This window comes from Pyxicephalus adspersus, chromosome 10, assembly GCF_032062135.1.
Source record: "Pyxicephalus adspersus chromosome 10, UCB_Pads_2.0, whole genome shotgun sequence".
Classification (NCBI taxonomy): Eukaryota; Metazoa; Chordata; class Amphibia; order Anura; family Pyxicephalidae; genus Pyxicephalus; species Pyxicephalus adspersus.
The window spans coordinates 56736744-56759783 of NC_092867.1; the positions used below are offsets into that span (position 1 = coordinate 56736744).

Below are 23040 nucleotides of genomic sequence, written 5' to 3' on the forward strand. Positions count from 1 at the left end.
GTGGGGGAAGTAACACACAATAGGAGGGGAGATATGTAGAGGTGGGAAGTAGTGACAGTTTCAAATGACAGAAGAAGTTGAGTAGGCAAGTTTGAAAAAATGGGTTTTGAGTGCTCTTTTAAATGAGCAGAAACTAGGAGTAACCCAAATAGGATGAGGAAGACCATTCCAGAGAGTTGGGCGGCTCTAGAAAAGTGTTGGAGGCGTGCGTGTGATGAGGTTATGAGTGAGGAAGTCATTAGTAGATCATTTGAGGAGGGAAGAGAGGGCTAGGAGAGTATTTTTTTTACCAAATCAGAAAATTAAGAGGGACAAGAATTGTGTAGGGATTTGAAGGCAAAGCACAGGAGCTTGAATTTGATTCTAAGGTGAAATGGAAGCCAATAAAGAGATCTGCAAAGAGATGCAGCGGAGGAGGAACGGTGGGAAGGATGGATGAATCTGGCTGCAGCATTCATAATAGATTGTAGAGGAGAGAGTCGGGTTAGTGGAATACCAGAGAGGAGGAGGTTACAGTAGTCCAGACGGGAGATGATAAGAGCATGTACAAGGAGTTTGGTGGTCTCTGGGGACATGTAGGGGCGGATTTTGGAGATGTTGCATAGGTGAAAGTGACAGGACCTGGAAATGTTCTGAATATGGGGGGTAAATGAGAGGGCAGAATCGAAGGTGACGCCAAAACAACGTTCCTGAGGCGGGGGACGAATATTAGTGTTGTTAACAGAAATATGTCATAAGGAGATTTGGAATTTGAGGGGGGGATGATGATGAGTTCTGTTTTATCCAGGCTGAGTTTCAGGAATCGGTCAGACATCCATGATGAGATGGCTGACAGGCAGCATGAGACCTTATCCAGGACTGAGGGAGACAGGTCAGGGGTGGACAGATAGATTTGAGTGTCATCAGCATACAGATGGTACTGTAAGCCAAAGGAGGATATGAGACTACCGAGAGAGGAGGTGTACAGAGAAAAGAGAACCGGTCCAATGACTGACCCTTGGGGAACACCAACATGGAGGAGAGTGGGAGAGGAGGAATTACCATTGAAAGGAGCGGTCAGACAGATAGGAAGCAAACCAAGAGAGAGCAGTGTCACTGATACCAATGGAGCCATGATTTGTATTAGAAGGGGGTGATCAACAGTGTCAGGAGCAGAGAAAATATCAAGGAGAAGACTCTGATGAGGTCATTGGCCACTTTAGTAAGGGCTGTATTGGTGGAATAGGCAGCTCGAAAGCCAGACTGGAGAGGGTCAAGGAGAGAGTTAGTGCTCAGGTAATAGGTGGGTGTTTTGTAGACAAGGTGCTCAAGAAGTATGGAAACAAATGGGAGAAGGGATATACTCTTCCATTATGGCAATAAGATGTGGAAATTTGTGCCTATTCAGCCTTTTGTAGGTCAGGTACTGATGTTGGATGAAAGGACCCGGCCTCCAATAAGTGTTCTATAAGATTGAGGTGCACCTCTACACCAAGCAGGTCAGACCAGGTCTTTTTGCTTTTGGCTTTGTGTACCGTTCTTGAAAAGAAAAGGGCCTTCACCAGAGTCTTGGCACAAGGTTGTATGTTGTCACGAATGCCTTTAGCATTACCAGTAGGCCTCTGTGGAAAAACCCAGCCATCCTGAACCAATGATTTTGGCCACAATGGTAGGTTTGATGGTCAGGTTTCCACCACACATCGGCTATATGGTGTATTTATGACTTAAGCCTGCAAACACTGGGAGGAGGAATCCCTGGGTGCCCAATGTGTGAATGAGCTATGCCCAAGGTCCATAATTGTTTATCCTCTTTCATAATCTCCCCATTTTGCTCATTATCGTCAAACCTTTGCACCTAGAACCTTGGGATGTCTGTGTTGTTTGAATGTCTGAAGAAGATTAACTTTCCAAATTTGTCTCATCTGTGGCATGAATGACAACTTATGCTGGAAAAGAAAATGAACAATGACAATAAAGATATTTCTTATAGAATGGATCATTTATTCTTTTTTTTCCTTCACATAAAGGATGACTCTCCCATTACAAGGTTGGAGTCTTCAATCTTAGATGGTGGGATGGGCTAGCAGATGCATAAAAAAAGAGGGTCCACTGATTGAAGGTCATGGAGGTAGGTGGGCAGCTCTGTGCATACACCGAAACTTTGGCAGGTCAGAGAACAATTATCACATTATTAGTATGTTATGAAACGCATCCAACATGTTTCAGTGGGTTGGGCTCCCTTCTACAGGGCTTTGCCAGAGTTGGATATGTTGGCTGTGGGGTCCGCAGTCTAACATGATCTTGTTGTGCGGGGTGCCTGTTGCTTTTGCAGTGCCAAAGTTAGCTATAAACTATGCTCCAGACTAAGTGACCACGCTGCCTCTGGTAGCTGCCGTCTCAGGATAATGATCAGGAACCATAGTGGTTTTTGGTGTTTTTTTGGTTTTTAGGTTGCAATGTGCTCTCCTGGGTGTCACCCGAAGCCATCGCTATGTTAGTTTTGGGGGTCACATGACTGCTACTTTCCTGCTTTATAACTTATCTGCGATGGTGAACTTCAGAGATGCCGGCAGCTTCACATCCCCGGCCCAGGATTTCATCTCCCATCACTTTCTGCACTCTCCAGACAAGTTTATTGTGCAATGAGACTGATGAGGCAACTGTATGGGTTGCACTGTCTCTCAATGCCAACATTGGGCAGCCGGGAAAAGGTGCTGTCCTAACGCACCCCTGACAGCTACATTGGGGAGGAGAGGGTGACTACACTGTGGATATATCCACAAACAGTTGTCACAGTTTTGCAGTTTTTGGTTTAAGCTCCATTATTCTGGCAGGATAAATAGATATGATCAAGGAGATAGAGGGAGACAAACAAATTGCCATTATTATTATTATTATTGTGGGGGTGTAACAGCCATATTTATCCGTTTATATACTTTAAAAACTTTATATACTTACAAAATGAATAAATATAAATGCTACCTGGAAATTTTACCATAACATTCAGTCATAACCTCTAAATATAATAATTGCAATGCATAATGAACAACAAAATGATTTTTAATGATAGTTAAACCAGGCCTGGAAATTGTTTACAGCTATGCGGAGTCCCATAGGGGAAAGCCAGTCTCATTTCAGCTCTGACTGGACGCACGGGAATACTATATTTGGAATATGTGACGCCCCAAGTTCTCCGCCGCTCCTTGTACAGGTTGAAAATCGACAATCCGGCTATCGATAATCCGATTGCTTCAGTTTTCCTGCATGAATTTTGGAGCGCATTTTCAATACCAGGACTGTAGTACACTTTTTGGCCCTTTATATTTTAATGGCGTGGTTCTCCGTAATCAGCTCTTGAGGTCCCTGCTCTCTGTTACTGTGCCAGATGTCTGCGAGTGCAGCGAGAGGAAGGCTGGTCTGTGTGTGGAGGTGAGTATAACCTTCAAAAATCCGGAATTTTCAAAAATCCGTCACTCAGGTACGGAAGGTTGCCGTATTTTTGAATGTCAACCTCTATATGCTAGAGGCTAACAATGGTGCGTTGAGGAGTGACACAGAGGGTGGCCATTTTAGCCCTGCTTCTTTAAAAGAACAAAAAAGCGTGACCCCGAGAAGCTGAAATGTGTCACTGTCACACTTTTAGCTCATTAGAAACCCTATTGTATCATTCAGATAGCAACATCTTAACGAGAATTTGAGAATAATACTGGTGGCAATGTTTTTGTAGCCCGTCAATTAATATCTATGTGCAAAGCACAAATAAAACACTACATTCCCCTAAATTCCGTGCAAAGCCTATTGTTTATTTACTGTTAGGGACAAGATTTTAGGTGTCTGGGCTGCTGGACTGAGAGGTAGCCATCATAAGAGTAATTGAAGTTATTATTGACCTTGTTGGTGCTGTAATATTTGGTAGAAGTGGAGCATTTAGGATAACACAAGTGTTGAGGATTCTTGTTCACCATATAGTTATTATGTATTGCTGTTTGTGTCCCCATTGGTGTGGAAATTGCCATCACTTTCTAGTAAATTCCTTTACAATCCCACACCTTGCAATTGTCAAACATCAAATCCGAATGAAGAAAAAGAAAAATGACACCTGTGGCTTGTGATGAAGCCAATGAATCCCAAAAACCAGCAAGAAAGCCCATTACAGTCACCGGAAGCTGACTTGTTTAAATTCAATACTGTTTTCGAACAGGGTCCCTAAATCAATCACTTTTCCTTTCTGCAGGTTTGTACAAAACTGATGCAAATAACTTTCCAGCTTCTATATCTCAGCCTACAAACTCAACTGAGACCATAGAAGTAGTCCCGGAGATCAGAGGCTTCAGGATGGATCAGTCCAATGACATGAAGCTGATAGGTACGTGGATAGGAGCCAAGCACTCTGGTTTATGTGGACCTTCAGTCACACACATTGACATTTGTAGGCCTCCAGGAACCGTGTTCTCCTATCAAAGTGAAAGAGGAGCCCATCTCATGTGAAGAACATCTTCCCCAGCCTGAGAATCCCACAGCTGTAGATTACACTCAGTCTACCGATATAAAAGTAGATCTCCACCAATGTCAAGAAGAACAACTTTCACACACTTTTATGTCCACCTTTGAGGGCCATATAGAACCTTCATCTGTTAAGGAGTAACTAATCTCAATTGAAGGACAACACTGTCAACAGCTGGGCATTTTTACACCTCATTTTTCCATATCTTGATCCTTCCACTCCAGTCCCTCAGACAAACAATGTGTTTATTAAGAAGGAACCTCTGTCAAGTTAAGAAGACCACCTCAGCCACAATAATGTTTCCTCAGCCATAGATATTCCTCTTCATATTAAAAAGGAATGTGAAGAATTCACAGATGATGATAAATTCAGTCTGGCTGATGGTCATGTTGAATGTATTGATGCTCAACCACTGGAGCCCCCAGCTTTATGTCAGGTGGGCCCTGTTTTAGTTCACTTGCTTTTATCAGAGTTTATTGAAAACTCTGAGGGGACTATGTTGGAGTGTGGAAATTTTTTCAGCAACATTTCTAGTCTAACCATGCACCAAAGAGTTCACATTAATGAAAGAACCTTCCAAGGTTGTGAAATCAGAAGCACAAAAAGGACCCAACCTGGTGAATCTCATTTAGTTTCCAAGCTAAATGTCTGTTTAGAATGTGGGAAATGCTTCCAAAGTCAGGAACATCTTGCCTCCCACCACTGGACCCACTCAGGGAAAAAACATTTTGACTGTCATAACTGTGGAGAGTGTTCCCTCACTAAAGCTCATCTAGTTGTCCATGAGAGGACACACACAGGGGAAAGACCATACCTGTGTTTTATATGCGGAATCAATTTGCTGAGACAGGTAAGCTGGTCCGGCATGAAAGGACCCATATGGGGTAGAAATTATACAGCTGCTCGGAATGTGGGAGGAGGTTTGCCAAAAAGGCCAAATTAAGCCATCATCTGCGTACCCACCAGGTGAAAAAATGTGCAGATTGTCCAAAAAGTTTCAAATGGAACACCAACCTACTAGTCACCCACCAAATACCCCACTGTACAGAGAAGCCATTCGAATGTTCTGGGTGTGGAAAAACGTATAGCAGCAACAAACAGTTTGTTGTCCATCATAGAATCCACAGGTGAAAAGTCATACGAGTGTGAGAGCCTGCCCAGAAGAGCTTACAATCTAGGAGATGTGGGAAGTCTCACACAATAGGTCGGGGATAAGATGAGCAGAAATTAGGAGCAAGCTGAATAGAAAGACCATTCCAGAGAGTTGGGGCTTCTCTAAAAAAGTGTTGGAGCTATTTGTGTGACGAGGTTATGAGTGAGGAAGTCACTAGTAAGTAATTGGAAGAGCAAAGAGAGCAGATGGGGGAGTATTTTTCTACCAGGTTGGAAATGTAAGTGGGACAATAACTGTGTAGGGATTTGAAGGCAAAGCACAGGAGCTTGAATTTAAATCTAAGGTGAAATAGAAGCCACAAAAGAGAACTACAAAGAGATGCAGCAGGAAGGATGGCAGCATTCATAATAGATTGTAGAGGAGAAAGTTGGGTAAGTGGAATACCAGAGAGGAGGAGGTTACAGTAGTCCAGACGGGAGATGACAAGAGCGTGTACAAGGAGTTTGGTGGTCTCTGGGGACAGGTAGGGGCGGATTTTGGAGATGTTGCACAGGTGACAGGACCTGGAAATGTTCTGAATATGGGGGGTACATGAGAGGGCAGAATGGAAGGTGACGGAAGACAACGTGCCTGAGGGGAGGGATGAATAACAGTGTTATTATTAGAAATATGTCATGGGGAGATTTAGGGGGGGATGATGATGAGTTCTGTTTTATCCAGGTTGAGTTTCAGGAATCGGTCAGACATCCATGATGAGATGGCCGACAGGCAGCATGAGACCTTATCCAGGACTAAGGGAGACAGGTCAGGGGTGGACAGATAAATTTGAGTGTCATCAGCATACAGATGGTACTGTAAGCCAAAGGAGGATATGAGACTACCAAGAGAGGAGGTGTACAGAGAAAAGAGAACCGGTCCAAGGACTGACCCTTGGGGAACACCAACAGGAAGGAGAGTGGGTGAGGAGGAGTTACCATTGAAAGAAACTTGAAAGGGGCGGTCAGACAGATAGGAAGCAAACCAAGAGAGAGCAGTGTCACAGATACCAATGGAGCCATGATTTGTATTAGAAGGGGGTGATCAACAGTGTCAGAGGAAAGATCAAGGAGAAGGAGCAGGGAAAAGTTGCCTTGAGACTTAGCTCTGATGAGGTCATTGGCCACTTTAGTAAGGGCTGTTTCGGTGGAGTGGGCAGCTCTAAAACCAGACTGGAGGGGGTCAAGGAGGGAATTGTAGCTCAGGTAATGGGTGAGTCTTTTATATACAAGGCGCTCAAGAAGTTTGGAAACATATGAGAAAAGGGAGATGGGACGGTAGCTAGAAGGTAGGGAGTGGTCTAGTGAGGGTTTCTTCAGGATAGGGAGAAAAATGGCATGTTTAAAAGCTGAGGGGTATTTACCAGTAGAAAGGGAGAGGTTGGGGGGGGCATCTGCAGAAGCTGCTCTCCATTCCTTGCACGAGGAACACAGAACCGCAGAGAGGTATTGTGCTGAGTTTCGCCCATGGTCTGCTGATTCGCAGTGTAACGATCCTGCTCTCCGTCCTCAGTTCCGGCTAGGACTGTCTGAGAAGAATAAAGACTCTCTTGTGCACTATCCTCCACCTGAGAGTCTGGATGCTGCCATGCAGCTGGCAATCAAAATTGACTTAAGCCTTCGGGAAAGTTGCCATGAATGTGCAGAACAGTTTCCACAAGCTTCTTCCCCTGTTGTTAACCCACCAGAGGCTACTGAACCTTCAGCAGAACCTATGGAGACTAATTGGTCTAAACTGCCAGTCTCTGAGCATGCACGCAGATGTGCACAAAATTTATGTCTGTATTGTGAAGGTAATGGATATTGTAGAAATAACTGTCCTCTCAAAACACCCAAAAGCCTTGGCCTAGAGAATGGTAGGGGGGATTCCCTGAGCCATTCATTCAGCACCCCCTTCAAAAAGGTTACATTCACAGTACAGTTCTTCTTCCCTAAGTAGACTATTTGGGCTGAAGCCTCTCTGTATTCTGGTGCCGCAGCCAACTTTATGGATCAGAGCTTCATTTCGGATTCCGCTGGTAGCCCTGGAAAAGCCCATTCCTATTTCAGTGGTCGATGGTACAGTAATTCCTAAGCCTATTAATTTCAAGACCTGGCCACTATCCTTATGGGTAGGTGTCCTCTTTTTTGGAACTCTGAAATTCTTGGTAATGGCCAAGCTTGTCAACCCAGGCCTTCTAGGCATGCCATGGCTTCACAACACTCTCCAGTGATTGACTGGGTTTCTGGAGACATTCTGTCCTGGAGTTCTAGCTGTTTTCACCACTGTATTCAGAGGTTTGAACCTGCATGTTCTGCTAGCCTGACTAAAACTGACCCTTTGCCTGGCCTTCCTGATCCCTACAAAGGTTTTAAGGACGTTTTTTCCAAGCAAAATTGCAAGACTCTGCCACCCCATTGTTCTTATGACTGCTCCATTGAGCTCTTACCTGGGTCTACCCCTCCTTGTGGTCATGTCTATCCTGTCTAGACCTAAAACTCTGAATAGACCATGTCTGAATATAATAAGGAGAATCTCAAAAGGGGTTTCATTCGCAAGTCTACCTCACTTGCTTACGCTGGTTTCTTCTTTGTAGGAAAGAAGGATGAGTCCCTGCGTCCCTGTATAGATTACAGGGGCCTGAACAAAATAACAATCAAAAATCAATATCATTTGCCCCTGATTTCGGAATTGTTTGAACGTATCCAGGATGCCACTCTTTTTACTAAGCTAGATCTGCGTGGAGCCTATAACCTCATCCAAATCAAAGAAGGAGATGAGTGGAAGACCGCTTTCAATACTTGTGATGGTCATTATGAGTATCCTGTCATGCCCTTTGGACTTTCTAATACTCCTGCAGTATTTCAGAGCTTTGTTCATGACATTTTCCGTGACGTCCTTCACACTTGTGTTGTAGTATACCTGGGTGACATAATAATCTTTTCCAGGGATCTTCCGACACACCGGAGACATGTAAGGACTGTACTTCTACGCCCTAGAGAGAATGGTCTTTATGCCAAATTCGATAAATGTCTCTTTGAACTCCCTGAAGTGCCTTTTCTGGGTTATATTGTCTCCAATCAGGGATTACGTATGGATCCTGGAAAAGTTTCCGCTGTTCTGGACCGTTACCAAGTGGCCATTACCAAAAGGGCTAAAAGCAATTCAAAGATTTCTTGGCTTCACCAATTACTACAGCAAGGCACCTCTGGCAACACCTTCCTGTGGCTTCTTCTCGAGGAAGATTTTGTCGGCTGAAAGGAATTATACTATAGGGGATCGAGAACTACTGGCTGTGAAGCTCGCATTTGAGGAAGCACTCTTCCCTGCTACGATTTACACCGATCACAAGAACCTCCTGTACCTCAAAATTGCCTATAGACTTGATCCACGGCAAGCTCGCTGGGCCCTATTCTTCTCTAGATTTGGTTTCACACTTACCTTTCACCCTGGGACCAAGAATAGTAAAGCAGATGCCTTGTCTCGCTTCTTTGATTCTGAGGATACTGAATTGGAACCTTTACATATCATTTATCCTTCCAGAATTTTCTTGGCTGCCCCTGTAAAATTGAAAGACATTCCTCCTGGGAAACAATTTGTAAAATGGTCTCTCCGTCCCTGTATTCTTGCCTGGGGGCATAATTTTTAGGTTGCCAGTCACCAAGGGCTGCAAAAAACCTTTGACTTCATCTCATGCCTGTATTGGTGGTCAACCTTACGGCAAGATGGTTAAGACTTCATTGCCGCCTGCTCCAATTGTGCTCAAAATAAAGTTCCAAGAAGACCTTGGACCCATATCTCCATGGACCTTAAACAGACCAACCTCCATCTAATGGTTGCAAAGTTATTTGGGTTGTAGTGGATCATTTTTCCAAGATGGCTCATTTCATTCCATTGAAAGGGCTTCCCTCAGCTTCAGCTTTGGCAAAAATCTTCCCCCTGGAAGTGTTCCGTCCGTGCACATCTCGTTTTTGGAGGGCACTATGTCATCTGTTGGAGATTCAGCTGGACTTCTCTTCTGCCTGCCATCCACAGTCCAATGGTCAGACTGAAAGAGTCAATCAATGCCTGGAACAATTTCGCTGTCTCTATGTATCAGCCAGGCACGACAATTGGAGTGAATTACTTCCTTGGGCTGAGTTTGCTCATAATAGTCGTGTCCGTGAATCTACTGGTTTTAGCCCTTTCTTCCTGACCTATGGGTGTCACCCCAGAGTACCTCCTCCCATTCCGTCTGGTCCAGAGGTTCTGGCCACCACAGAAGTCAGAGCCAGCTTCTGCAAAATCTGTGGAGATGCTCAGAGTGCATTGCATAAATCCTCTCTTCGCTACAAGAAGTGGGCAGATAAAAAAGGAGCCCTGCCCCTAGATTTGTGTTGGGAGGTCTGGCTGTCTACTAAACAAAGAAGTCTGCGGGTCCCATCTCCCAAACTTGCTCCCCTTTGGGACCCTTCTCTGTCTTATCGCGGATTAATCAGGTGACCTATAAATTGCGACTGCCCTCCAGTCTTCAGATTACCAACTCTTTTCATGTGTCTCTCCTGAAACTGCTCATTCTCAACCGTTATTCCTGCGAATCCCCTCCTCCTGCTCCTGTCCAGGTGGATTCTGAGGAAGTGTTTGAAGTAGAGTCCATCATTGATTCTAGACTGCTCCCTGGCAAGCTGCAATATCTGGTCCATTGGAGAGGCTATGGTCCAGAAGAACAATCTTGGGTATCTCACACAGATCTTCATGCCCCCTGGTGAAGGACTTTCATAGGCAGTTTCCCAAGAAACCGGGGGGATTCTTTCTGAGGAGGGGCCCTAAGAGCAGGGGTACAGCACAGCTGATCTGGTACTTGTTGTTCACCAGACGTATGTCAAATCAGCAGCAATTGGTTCCCTTACCTTGCTTCAGCTGCTCTGTCCAGGCTCTGGAGTTAGAGGCATCGCTGAAGCATTCCAGCTGATTTATCTGCACCTGCTCATTCAGTCCCCGTCCAGCCTGCCTGTTACCCTCACTATATAGCTGTGTTCAGACTGACACTCCTTGCCTTTGCAATAGGTGCATTTACCTGAGGCTACAGCTTCTGACTCTGGCTTGTTCTGATGTTGATTGTTCGCTGCGTGCCGTGACCTGGTCATGTTGTGGTTTTTGAGTTTGTCAACCGATTTGGGTATACGCTTTGGTTCTATTTGCTGTTAGTTGCTGTCTGCACGGTCGTGTCTGAGGGCCGCAACCTGGGCGCCGTCCCCAGCCAAGTCCATCACTCCTTCCAGGGTGCTCTGGTGAATGCCAGGCGGTTCCTTAGACTCTGCGCCTCAGTTTATACCTCTGCTAAGCGTGCAGATTGCACAGAGGGTCCACTTTCCCACACTTGTGACAGATCTGTGACAAACAGGGCTGAGGGAGGCCATTGATGATACACAGGTGGAAGAGGTAGGTATGGTTGGAGTGGCTCGGTGGGCAGAGAGATGTCCGATTTTGATAATTTTATCCCTAAAGTACGTAGCTATGTCTTGGGCAGTTAAGGTAGTTGTGGGGGAAGCAGCTGTGGGGTTTAGGAGGGAGTCAATTGTTGAGAAGAGGTTGCGTGGGTTGGAAGCTAGACAGGAAATGGCAGCAAGGAAACCATTTTGCTTGGTGACAGTGAGCCCAGACAACAGCGACAATGAGGGGTAAAGGGCAGAAAAGACAAACGAAATGGACTTCAAAAGAGGTAAAAATGAGAGAGTGCGGGGTAGGGAGGACTCTGTATGTACCAGGTCTCGGAGTATGTGTGAAGTGCAGGCCTTCATAGGAGAAAACAGCAGCAGCAGAATCTTAGGAGGAAAGTTACCGTATTTTTTGCAGTATAAGACGCACTTTTTCTTCCCCAAAACTGGGGGGGGGGGAAGTTAGTGCGTCCTATACGACAAAGGTGTGATAAAATAACTAAAATAATATACTCACCCGATACCCGATCTCGCGTGTGTCTCTGGCTGCAGCAGCGTCTGTCTCCTCTTCTCTCTGGCAGCAGCACGTGTCTTCTCCTGTCTGTAAAGCACAGCGAAAGAAGCCGGCACAGCGCCACCTGCTGTTCCCTGTCCTAACTGCCGTACAGTGGAAAAAAAGCACAGAGTGATCAGAAGGGGAATTTGAATGACAGAATTATCAGAAAGGAATTTTGAGAGTACAGGGTGAATGATACATTGTAGCAGATAATTGTTAACCATATGAGTACATGATACAATGTGGCAAACTGAAGTCCATGTGAGCAGGTCCTGTAGGAAAGGTTGTAGTGAAGCTTGTCATCTTGTTGAGTTCCAGGTGTGGGATGGGATGAATTAGTCCAGAGGTAGGCAAACTCGGGCCTTTAGGCCGGATACGGCCTAGCCAGTATTCCAGTCCAGCCTAACACCCCCCTAGTTATTTGTTGTTGGATCCGGCCTAATTGAATTGTCGTATTATTGTTGAGTTCCTGCAATTTCATTGATATCATCGAGTTCCTGCACAGTAGCCCCAATTACTATGTCTAAAGAACAGAAGCAACTCACAGCTACCAGTCTCCGGAAGGTTGACCTTGAATGTCGTGTCTTCAACCCCGAATGGACTGACGAATTATTCTTCGTCCAAGCGACAACAAAGCCCTGTGTTTAGTGTGCAACGACACCAACAGCACTTTTAGGCGGTCAAATCTCAAGAGGCATTTTGATGCCAAGCACGAGCACACGTACAGAAACGACAAGGCGGATGAGCGGAAGACTGAGGTTGCTCTTCTGGCCTAGTGTGCCTTATTGACCTCCTGAAATGGCCTAGTAGTCCAAAAAGTTTGCCGACCCCTGAGTTAGTCAGAGAGATGGTTTGGTGAAAGGGCAATTCAGGATGGCAGCAGCAGAGGTTTTGTTAGAGTCCAGGTGTGTAGTTAATGATGAATCAGTCCAAAGGCATGAGAAGGAGTGTGCCCAAATCTGTTCCAATTCTTGGTTCAATTTCCTGGATAAATTCTCAAAGCCCCTATAATTTGGGCATGTGGAAGTGGTCCTGGACATGGCACCTGGACATTTGCCCATGAATAAGTCTTGCCTTCAGTCCTGTACAGTTGTACACACTGCTCTCCTGGACTTAAATTACTCTGTTTTCACTGTGAGCTCCAAAGGACTCTCTAATGGGTTTCGGCACCTCACAGTAGTGCCTGAACTCCTGATTGGCAGCGGACAACATTGCATAAAACCCATGGACTCACCTCAATGCAACCAAACATTTCTGTTACAGACGTTTCCGGTACACATTAGAGAGAACTGTCACGTCAGGTGTCCACATACTCCCAATCATGATAGTGGTTGACTCAAAGGTCTAAGGAGACAAAAGAAGCTATGTTCACCATCTTTTTGATTTTAAAGTGGACCTGTACACACCTAAATCTGGTTTATCTATCTATGTTTGCAGCTCTGCTGCTTTATCTGCCCTTGACACTGCCTTGAACCCATTTTCAGATTGCAGGGCCAACAGTGAACAAATCACAAGACTTTGTTCAGAGGAGTATGGACCAAAAAGACCTGACAGGGGAGCTGCCTGATTAAAGACATCAAGCATGTAGAGGTATCTTTCCATTTTATTGAGGTCAAACAGTATGACACAAGGGCCACAGCAATATTATACAATATGGTTGATTTTACTAAAGGGGCAGAGGTCACCAAGGATGTTATTAAATTAAGAATGTTATTAAATTACCGGTAAGTCTTCACTTAAATACCCCAATCATAGGCAATGGAAATTTTAAAAAAAATTGATTTTTTTTAAACAAAGTGTTCATATAAATAAAAAAACATGAACTGCAGCTGGATAATAATATTAGCGCTACATCTCATATAACAAATAATGTAAAAATATATATCGTATTTATACAAACATGAGCAGTGTAAGTGGTAAATAAACCAAAAAGGTTGTTCTAATGAAAAATTCCTAAATGTAAGACTAATAATTATTCATACAGGTGAAATAAAATATGGGGCCCTGGCTGTCCAATCTAGAGGCCGGCAGGGAAAAAATTGGCCAACGTCAAAAATTGGCCAACGCTCATTCAGTGGGCCAAACCATATTCTTCCATCAACCTGCACAACCATCACAAAGTCATAAGTTGGTGTTGCTCTTCTGTCATGAAATCCATAAGAATGTGTACTACTTTTATAGCTTTGTGGAAGGGACAGAGTACATTCTTTAGGGACTGATGAAGGATGCAAGAGATAGTTCATATGAACATTTCCCCCTCATCCACATTTCATACACCAAAGCTCAAATAGTGGTAATGGAACAGTGGGAGTCAACACCAATTATAAATTTCTCTTTGAGTAAAGGTCTTTGTTCTTCAGTTATTAGTAAATACCTCCATGGCCTGACACCACAGGGCCAGGGTCATGTAGGACCAAATGAAACTAATTGATATCTGCTCCTTTGTCACCTCCTTTAGATTCTATAGGAGTCAGATAGACTTGTGAAGGCAAACAGTGGAGCTTATGCCAATACCCGAAAGATGACATCTTCCAGGTGTTACTTCCCTATACCTTCAGACTCAGTGTGATTCATACTCCATACCACTAATGCTAAATGAGGTATACTATGGCCATAAAGATTGTGGAGGTGCAACACAGCTTCAGGAGACCTTACTCTTTGAGTGCTTCATCAAAACATTTTTATACCAACTCAATATTCCTCATTCTTTGGTTTCTTTGTGACTATTAGGGTTTAGATGTGGATTTATTGTGCTATAAGTGTTGTGTTTTGGATTCCAATAAGTCTCCTATAATTGTTGGGGTTTCATGGACCCAATTTAGTATGTTGGAAATGTTGGCTTTTGATGAACTCCGTGTGGTGGACCACATTTAGTATGCAGTGGCTGGGGATTTGGTGACCCCCCCATTTACTACACCACATTGAAATAAAGGTTAAAAAGAGAAAAGAGAGGGGCTTCAGGCCCTTTAACCACCTAGCCGGTATGCCCGTACGAAGGTCGGGCAAAAAAAAATGGCTAGGATGGTTAACCCCGTAATTTTGTCACATCCTTACCTCCAGCGGGACCATGGAGGTAAGGATTCCAGCGTCGTTTTCCTATTTCAGCGTCGTCCTCCGTCCATCGTCGTCCGTCGATCTCCCTCTCCAGCGTCGGGTGCCAGCGGGACCGGTAAGATGCCGGCCGGTATCTTGTGTTCCGCTGCCCGGCATCTTGCGTTCCGCCGCCCGGCCGGCTGAACACAAGATACCGGCCGGCATCTTACCTGGTCCCGCTGATCGTCCACGTGCGTGCGTGATGACGTCGGCGCGTGTGCGGGAAATTCAAATAGAAACTCATATCATCATGGATTCAATCACTCATGGATTCAATACAAACTCCTGTATTCAATCCAATACAAAATAATTCAAATAAATACAAAGTTTGTAATTGGTAAATTCAAACTGTCATTTTGTATTGGATTGAATACAAACTCCCGTATCCAATCCAATACAAAAAATAAAAAAAAATAAAATAAAAGTAAATAACTTGGAAATTCAAATTTATCTTTTGTATTTGATTGGATACAAACTTGCGTATCCAATCCAATACAAAAAATAAAAAAAAAGTAAATAACTTGGAAATTCAAAGTTATATTTTGTATTTGATTGGATACAAACTTGCGTATCCAGTCCAATACAAAATAATATAAAATTAATACAAAGTACATAACTGGTAAATTCAAACGCTCATTTTGTATTGGATTGAATACAAACTCCGGTATCCAATCCAATACAAAAAAATAAAAGTAAATACATTTTTTATATTCATATTATCTACTAGAACCCCTGTTCGGACATATTTCTGTAAGTTACAGGTCTACAATTTAAAAAAAAAATTTCATGAAAAACAGTGGATCACTTTTGGTACAGAAATCTAGACCTCAGTGTAATGCTCAGGTGGTTAAAGTTATGTATTATTATTATTATTATTATTAATATTAAAAAGGCATAATTACAGTTTTGTGTCACAACAATACAATAGTGTATTATATGACAGAGCCATTCCCTATTGTATAATCATGGGGTGGCAGTTAGCTAGACTGAACAGTTGTGTTCTAGATTAGAGACAAAATATGCATGGAGAACATCTTGTTACCCAATGCGTTTCGCCACGAGGGCTTCCTCAGGGGTATGCAACAAGCGTAAATATTGTTTTAGCGAGGTTAGGTTGGTGCCACAGATAGGTATGACACAGATGATGAAAAAAGGTGATGCTTTTGGTGTGCGTCTTATTGTAATTAATGCCTTGAGTTTTGATGTGGTATAAAGTGAACACATTTCCAAAGCTTTGATACATATGGTACGGAGTCTTAGGATGAAAAGGGTGACAGGTCTAGGAAGAAGCGTCTTGCTAAGACTAGCTGTCCTTGTTGTGACACAAAACTGTAATTATGCCTTTTTATTAATAATATTAATACATAACAGCCCCTTTCTTTTCTCTTTTTAACCTTTATTTCATATGCACACATAGAGGAGCGGCTCATATATGTTCTATTTGATATGGAAGACGGTAAGGTGCTTGCCCTCATACCCCTAAATTACGCATACTACACCACATAATATTTTGTTGGGCACTTTGCAGTCCTCTAAACCTGTTGGGTTTGGATGGACTCCATTTAATCTTCTATAGCTTTTAATGGATCTGTTTGAGTCTCATATCGCTGTTGGGTTTTGGTGGATTCAATTTAGTCTTCTATAGCTGTTGAGATTTGATGGACCACATCTGCCCCTCCCTTAGAGAACCCTATTTAGTATTCTATAGCTTTTGGGTTTTGGTGGTCTGCATTGATTCTTTTTTATGGATTTGGGTGGACCTATCCACTTTAAATTACCTGCTGATTTTGGTGTAGCCTTTTATTCATCTCTGGCGTTTGGTTTTGATGGACCTTATTTAATTTCTTTTGGTAGACTACACTAAGCCCTCTACACTACACTAGCAGTTCGGTTTTGAGGGACCCCATACAGCTTTCACTTAAACACAAAGAATTGCCGATTCAAAGATGCAAGGCAGTCTGTACAACAATGTGAATCTTTTGGTGTCGGGTAAGGTGTGACTTTTTTAAAAAGCGTTTTTCGCACTGTGTGCAGGCATGGGGTCGATCACCTGTATGAATCCGCACATGCTTGGCTAGGTCAGAGTTGCTGATGAAGCATTTTCCACACAATGGGCAGGGGTAAGGCCGCTCGCCTGTATGAGTTCTCTGGTGTACGCGTAGGTAAGACTTCTCAGCAAAACTGCGCCCACAGTCCACACAAATGAAAGGCTTCTCTCCTGTGTGACTCCTGGAATGTTTCACCAGTTCTATATTGCGTGCAAAGCTCCTCCCACACTCATTGCAGATAAATGGTTTCTCCTCCATGTGAGACCTCTGGTGGTTCAGAAGGAGGGCCGGACTAGGAAAGCCCTTCCCACACTCAGGACATGGGTATTGCTCGGTGCCGTGGTGTACTCGGCTGTGCAGGACGAGGTGAGCATTGTTAAGGAAGCTCTTGCCACAGTCTGGGCAAGAACAGGTCTTCTCCCGCGTGTGGGTCAGCTGGTGCTTAACCAGGTCAGAGTTTGCAATGAAGGACTTGCTGCACCAGCTGCAGGTGAATGGCTTGTCGCCAGAGTGGATCCTTAGGTGACGATTGAGGTGAGACTTTTTAGTGAAGCATTTACCACACTCTGTGCAAAAATGGGGCCGTTCCCCCGTGTGAGTTCTCCGATGCTTTACCATTTCGGAGTTACTGATGAAGCATTTGCCACAGTCTGGGCAAGGGAAAGGCTTCATACCCAGGTGGATCTTGCGGTGGCTGCTCAGATAGGTCTTGTAGGCGAAACATCGCCCACACTCAGGACAGGAATATGGTTTCTCCCCACCATGGGTCTTCTTGTGCAGGTCTAAAACAGCTTTCCGAATGAAACACTTGCCACACTCTGGGCATGGGTAGGGCCTGTCACCGGTGTGAATCCGACGATGGACCACCAAGTGGGTCTGGCTACTAAAGCACTTGCCACAGTCCATGCAGGAAAATGGCCGCTCTCCTGTGTGGACTCTTTTGTGGACGACGAGGTGTGGCTTGCTGAAAAATCGTTTGCCACACTCATCACAGGAAAAAGGCTTCTCTCCAGTGTGGACCCTTTGGTGCTGGACCAGGTCAGACTTCCGTATAAAGCCCTTTCCACACTCAGTACAAGTATGGGGCTTCTCCCCTGTGTGAATCTTGCGGTGGACAATGAGTGCTGAGATGCTAACAAAACATTTCTTGCACTCAGAACAGGTATATGGCTTCTCCCCCGTGTGAATTCGGGTATGTATGGCGAGATAGGCCTTGCTGACGAAACATCTCCCACATTCCTTGCAGGCGAATGGCTTCTCACCGGTGTGAACAATGGAATGCTTGGCCAGGTCGGAAGCCCGAACAAAGCACTTGTCACATTCAGGGCAAGAGTGAGACCTCTCAACAGTGTGGTACTTGACATGTTTGGAGTATTTGGACTTCTTGGTGAATGTCTTTTCACAAAGTGGACAAGTCAGGGATTTGTTTGTTTGATGATGATCAGGGGAACTGGAGCCACTAATGGGGCTTATTGGACGTTCCACAAAGCGGGGCATCTCACCATCCCCATTTGCTGGTGGATGCACTTCTACATCACACACAGGAGGTTCATTTTGATCCTTCACATAATGAAGGCTGGTATTAGCTTTTGAAGAAGTGGAATTGTCCTGGTCTGGGAGGTGCCCTTCACTGACCGACCTGATGGAGCTTGGATTGTCCAACAAATTCAAATTCTGCAGCAAACCTGATGGAACAAAATGTAGCATATATCACAAAAGCCCAATCTGAATTATGTATCATTGTTAGAGAACTGCCACCTATGTACAAATACATTTATTTTCTAGCACTTAGTCATTGGCACATCTCTTACCCAGTGACGTGAGGGTCTGGTGGTCCTCCATCACGACGTCCTTGTAGAGGTCCTTGTGTCCTTCTAAATACTACCACTCCTCCATGGAGAAATAGACAGTGACATCCTGACACCTTATAGAAACCTGACACACACATTGATACAGTCACAATCCGGACACATTCCATAATAATCTCCCAGAATTCCCGGCACCGCTCACCTCCCCCGTCAGCAGCTCAATGATCTTCTCAGTGACTTCAAGGATCTTGTTATCGTTGTTTATGTCGGAGATTGGCAAGAAAGGAGTGTAATGTTCTTGCAGGATACTGTAATCAAATTCCTTTTTCACTACAGTGTAATTCTAAACGTAAAAAAGTAGAAATCAGTAACTACATTGTCCCACAATCCTCCTCACCTCTCCGGTCATGTCTGTGTTCGATTAATAAGGATAAAAGTGGTGTCATGTGGCCTCCCAGAATCCTCCTCACCTCTAAAGTCAGCAGGTAGATGATCTCCAGGGTGAGCTGTAACATCCTCTCGTACACGAGGCTTCGCTCATTACTGATCATATACAACTCTGAAAAATATCCTAAAAAATAGTCAATAATTTGAATAGGTAAACCACGGTTGGGGGACTGAGCAAAGAAATCTAATTATTGGTTTGGTTACTGAACATCACCATACTTCCCTAGAAATTGATATTCAGTGTTTTTGTTGGATTTTAGGAGGTAAATACCCCAATCCAGTATTTCTCAACCAGGGTTTGTCCAGTGGTTGCTGGGGGTTCCTTGAGCAATGAGCAGTTTATGCCTCTCAGCAGTTTGTGATCTGTTTGGCTATATGTAAGGGTGACATTTGTGCCACTGGCCAGCAATTTAAGAGAATTCTTCTCACTGACCACCAAACCAACATATATTTATTATTGCAGGGGTTCCCTGAAAACCTGAAATTTATTTTAAGGATTCCCTAGGTTAAATAGGTTATGAAAGGCTGCATTAACCCCTCTTTTGTCTTGTTTGGTATTATCCCTGTGCGGGATCTGGGATCTGTAAACCTGACCCAGATCATGGGTCTGTAAACCTGCTGTGTTCATTACAAGGAGGAGTGGAAATATACAAAACTCCCAAGAACAAAACTGGGAACTTTGCCAGAAGATCTCACTGTTGGAATATTTATAGGAACCCCAGAGCAGCTTCAGCCCTCCAGGATCCATGCATGATCTTTTTCTGAAGACTCTTGAGTAATGATGAGGTCCAGATATTGTGACACTTCAGGGAATACAGAGTTTCTTTAACAAACATTGAGCAGTCGCTACCATTATTTTTGAGGAAACGAACAAAAAATATTCAAAGAGCATCTCGGAATGATGGAAACCTCCTCTTACCCAGTGATGTGAGGGTCTGGTGGTCCTCCATCATGACGTCCTTGTAGAGGTCCTTGTGTCCTTCTAAATACTCCCACTCCTCCATGGAGAAATAGACAGTGACATCCTGACACCTTATAGGAACCTGACACACACAATGACACAGTCACCATCCAGACACATCCCATAATAATCTCCCAGAATTCCCGGCACCGCTCACCTCTCCCGTCAGCAGCTCAATTAACTTCTGGATGACTTCTAGGATCTTTTTGTTGTATCTCTCAGGTGTCAGGGAGGCAACTGGAGGGTCCATGATGGGAAATGGGTCAGATATACCATTCAGGTTTGTCAACATTTTCCCAGATATTGTCTTCACTAGTTCATATTCCTGCAGAAAAGACACAAAAAGCCATGTACATTCCCAGAATCCTCCTCACCCCTCTGGTCAGGTCGAGATAAGTATGAAGTCATGTGGCCTCCCATATTCCTCCTCACCTCTCCGATCAGCAGGTAGATGATCTCCATGGTTAGGTTACGAATCTTCTCGGCCATCTTGCTGGCTGTTTTGGTCCAGGCTGAGCAGATGGACTCTAAATTTTTGTATCTCTTGTAGAAGATGATGTAGCAAAAATCATCTAAAAAACAAAAATTGACATAAAAAAAGAAAATCTCTCTTTCTTCTTAGTATTCTTTAGTATTTTACGTCACCGATTGGTTTACAGATTGGGAGTGCAAAAAATGTCAATACAGAAAGCAGTTCTGGGCCCAGGGGATGTCGGTTGCATTTCCAGGATCAAATTCAAGACCTGGATGTTGACAGCCAAAAGATGGCTTCCTCCTGAAAATGCTACCTGCCTGGCAACCATGTAACTCCTTCATTCTGCAGCAAACATGCAGAAAGTGAAGCTGAATTTCCCATAAGGCATCATTTTTTCCAACTTGAAAGATTACCGAGGCATTAGAAAAGCATGACTGGAAGGCAAAGAGCATTTTCAATAGGAGGAGCCAGAAATTTTACTGCGGCTGTATTAGTTTGAGGTTTTCCTGGTAAGGAAAATTCTTTCGACTTTTGCTGGCTCATATTGATAGCCAAGGCTGGTTCTCCCCTTTAAGAGACCGTTATACAGCTGCAGAAAATGGAGAAAGAAGCTTTAGGAAACATTTCTGAATCCACTTAAATAAGATTTACTAAAAGAAGTGTGTGATGTTCCAGTATTATGTCTGAGGAGAGGGATTTACCTCCTTCAGCAGCAGCCAGCCACACAGACCCCTCTTTTTGTCCTATAACAGGGGGATAGGGAGAAGAATTTAGCATGCTGGGAGATGTAGTCTCTGACTGCAGCACTAGAGTTGTAGTTTTAAGAAATGGACTACAACAAAATGGCTCCCAGCTACATTCACTATGTACAATGTATCCTCCTCTAGTTCAGAAAAGCAACTCCCACACAAAATGACTTCATAGGTTTCACAAAACACTGTTAAACGTGAAACAATGTGTTAAAATTCAGATAATATTTGTAGGGGCTGTCCTTCTGGGGACCACAACAAAATGGCTACCATCCAACATCCCTGGGAATGGCAAAGCTACAACAAAATGGCTGAAGGAGCAGAACAATAATTGTATTAATTGCACATTATTTTTACAGTACAGGTTCTGCCTTATACGGTGCCGAGTAGGGCAATGTGAGGAATATCCCAGTCATGGCGGATGATACCCATAAAATAGCCCTCAGATAGCCCTTTCCCAAAAAGCTGTGCCATCATGTTGGTGCACTACTAGATCTTCCACTGCCATCCTGGGTCATAGGTCACAAGTACTATAATGCTGCAGATGGCACCTTGTGGGCATCCTGGAGCTCTGCTCTGCTAGAGGACTCTGCTCCTTCCTCTATAACTCTCCTCTCCTGAAATACTCTGCCCTGCTGGAGGACTCTGCTCCTTCCTCTATAACTCTCCTCTCCTGAAATACTCTGCCCTGCATGAGGACTCTGCTCCTTCCTCTATAACTCTCCTCTCCTGAAATACTCTGCCCTGCTGGAGGACTCTGCTCCTTCTTCTATAACTCTCCTCTCCTGAAATACTCTGCTGGAGGACTCTGCTCCTTCTTCTATAACTCTCCTCTCCTGAAATACTCTGCTCTGCTGGAGGACTCCACTCTCTCCTCTATAACTCTCCTCCCCTCAAAATACTCTGCTCTGCTGGAGGACTCTGCTCCTTCCTCTATAACTGTCTTCCTCTGAAATTCTCCTGTAACTCATTAAAGAGTTGCAAACAGTTGCAGAACAGCCCAGCTCCTAAGATCACCTACAACCTCAGCAGTGTTTACCAAAAGACTTTTTCTGCAAGTCATGCAAACCAGCCCTCCCCATCAAGCCTCTGTCCTGCAGGCAAGCAGGGAAGCCCCGTTCGTATCTTAGAATTGTATGTATGTTGGATGTCCCTAACTCGGGGACTACCTGTACAAAGAAAAACAGAAATACAGGAGGTGGGGACACAGCTCTGTCTAATCTAGGGGTCGGCAAAGTTTTATGGCCACTAGGCCATTTATGGGGTGGGCGGGAGCACACTAAGCCGGACCCGCCCTAACGCCCCCTGAAGTGAAATCCCTCTCCTCCTTATACATTGCGGAGGAGAGGAATTTAGGGAGCTTTCCCTATTTACTGCGGTGGCGGAAGTATCAACGCCGGCCACGGTAAATAGGGGTGCAACTGCAAGGGGCCAGCACCAGAGCTCCGGCAGTTCCTAACGCCCCCTGGCTGATCCGCCGCCAACCTGCGGCACCAGAGCCACGGGCTTCCGGCCAGCGTTAGGCCAGAACGAACTATCGGCTAGGCCGTATCTGGCCTAAAGGCCCGAGTTTGCCGACCCCTGGTCTAATCATTACATGCACAGGCTCTTCTGGCAACACTTGCGAGTTGCTGATGTTCACTTATCTTAGTCAATATGCAAACTCAGATGATGTACCAGTTAACTGAGCATGTGATTAAAATAGACATAATAAGACCTAATTCACTAAGCAGCATGAATCTTTACTATCTTTTAAGAATTCAAATAATCTTTCTATTAGATACCGTGTTTCCCCGATGATAAGGCAGGGCCATCAAATAAGACAGCCCCCCCTTTTTAGGGAAAAATGAAAAATAAGCCCCCCCCCCCGCAAA

The 23040-nt window shown here is 44.3% G+C and overlaps 2 protein-coding genes across 3 annotated transcripts in view; both read right to left on the reverse strand.

The window, feature by feature from the left end:
• Nucleotides 1–21195, reverse strand: part of LOC140338885 (uncharacterized) — a 114212-nt gene extending 93017 nt beyond the window's left edge. Inside the window, exons 1-6 of the mRNA XM_072423204.1 lie at nucleotides 21119–21195; nucleotides 20375–20514; nucleotides 20100–20267; nucleotides 19901–20024; nucleotides 19005–19105; nucleotides 18737–18877 (exon numbers count right to left, since the gene is read on the reverse strand). Of these exons, the coding sequence (XP_072279305.1) occupies nucleotides 18737–18877; nucleotides 19005–19105; nucleotides 19901–20024; nucleotides 20100–20267; nucleotides 20375–20514; nucleotides 21119–21194 (750 nt within the window). The 5' untranslated portion in view covers nucleotide 21195. The remainder of the gene's footprint in view (nucleotides 1–18736; nucleotides 18878–19004; nucleotides 19106–19900; nucleotides 20025–20099; nucleotides 20268–20374; nucleotides 20515–21118) is intronic.
• On the reverse strand, nucleotides 11771–18868 carry LOC140338990 (uncharacterized). 2 transcript variants are annotated; one of them, XM_072423436.1, is made up of 4 exons: nucleotides 18737–18868; nucleotides 18538–18661; nucleotides 16729–18411; nucleotides 11771–12929 (listed from the first exon to the last, which is right to left on the reverse strand). In XM_072423436.1, the coding sequence occupies exons 2-4, from the start codon at nucleotides 18566–18568 to the stop codon at nucleotides 12922–12924; spliced, it is 1722 nt and encodes a 573-aa protein (XP_072279537.1). In that variant the 5' UTR covers nucleotides 18569–18661; nucleotides 18737–18868; the 3' UTR covers nucleotides 11771–12921. The 2 variants fall into 2 exon arrangements, with proteins under 2 accessions (XP_072279537.1, XP_072279536.1); XM_072423435.1 differs by lacking the exon at nucleotides 11771–12929 and having other exon boundaries at nucleotides 13171–18411.
• Nucleotides 21196–23040: the final 1845 nt, after the last annotated feature.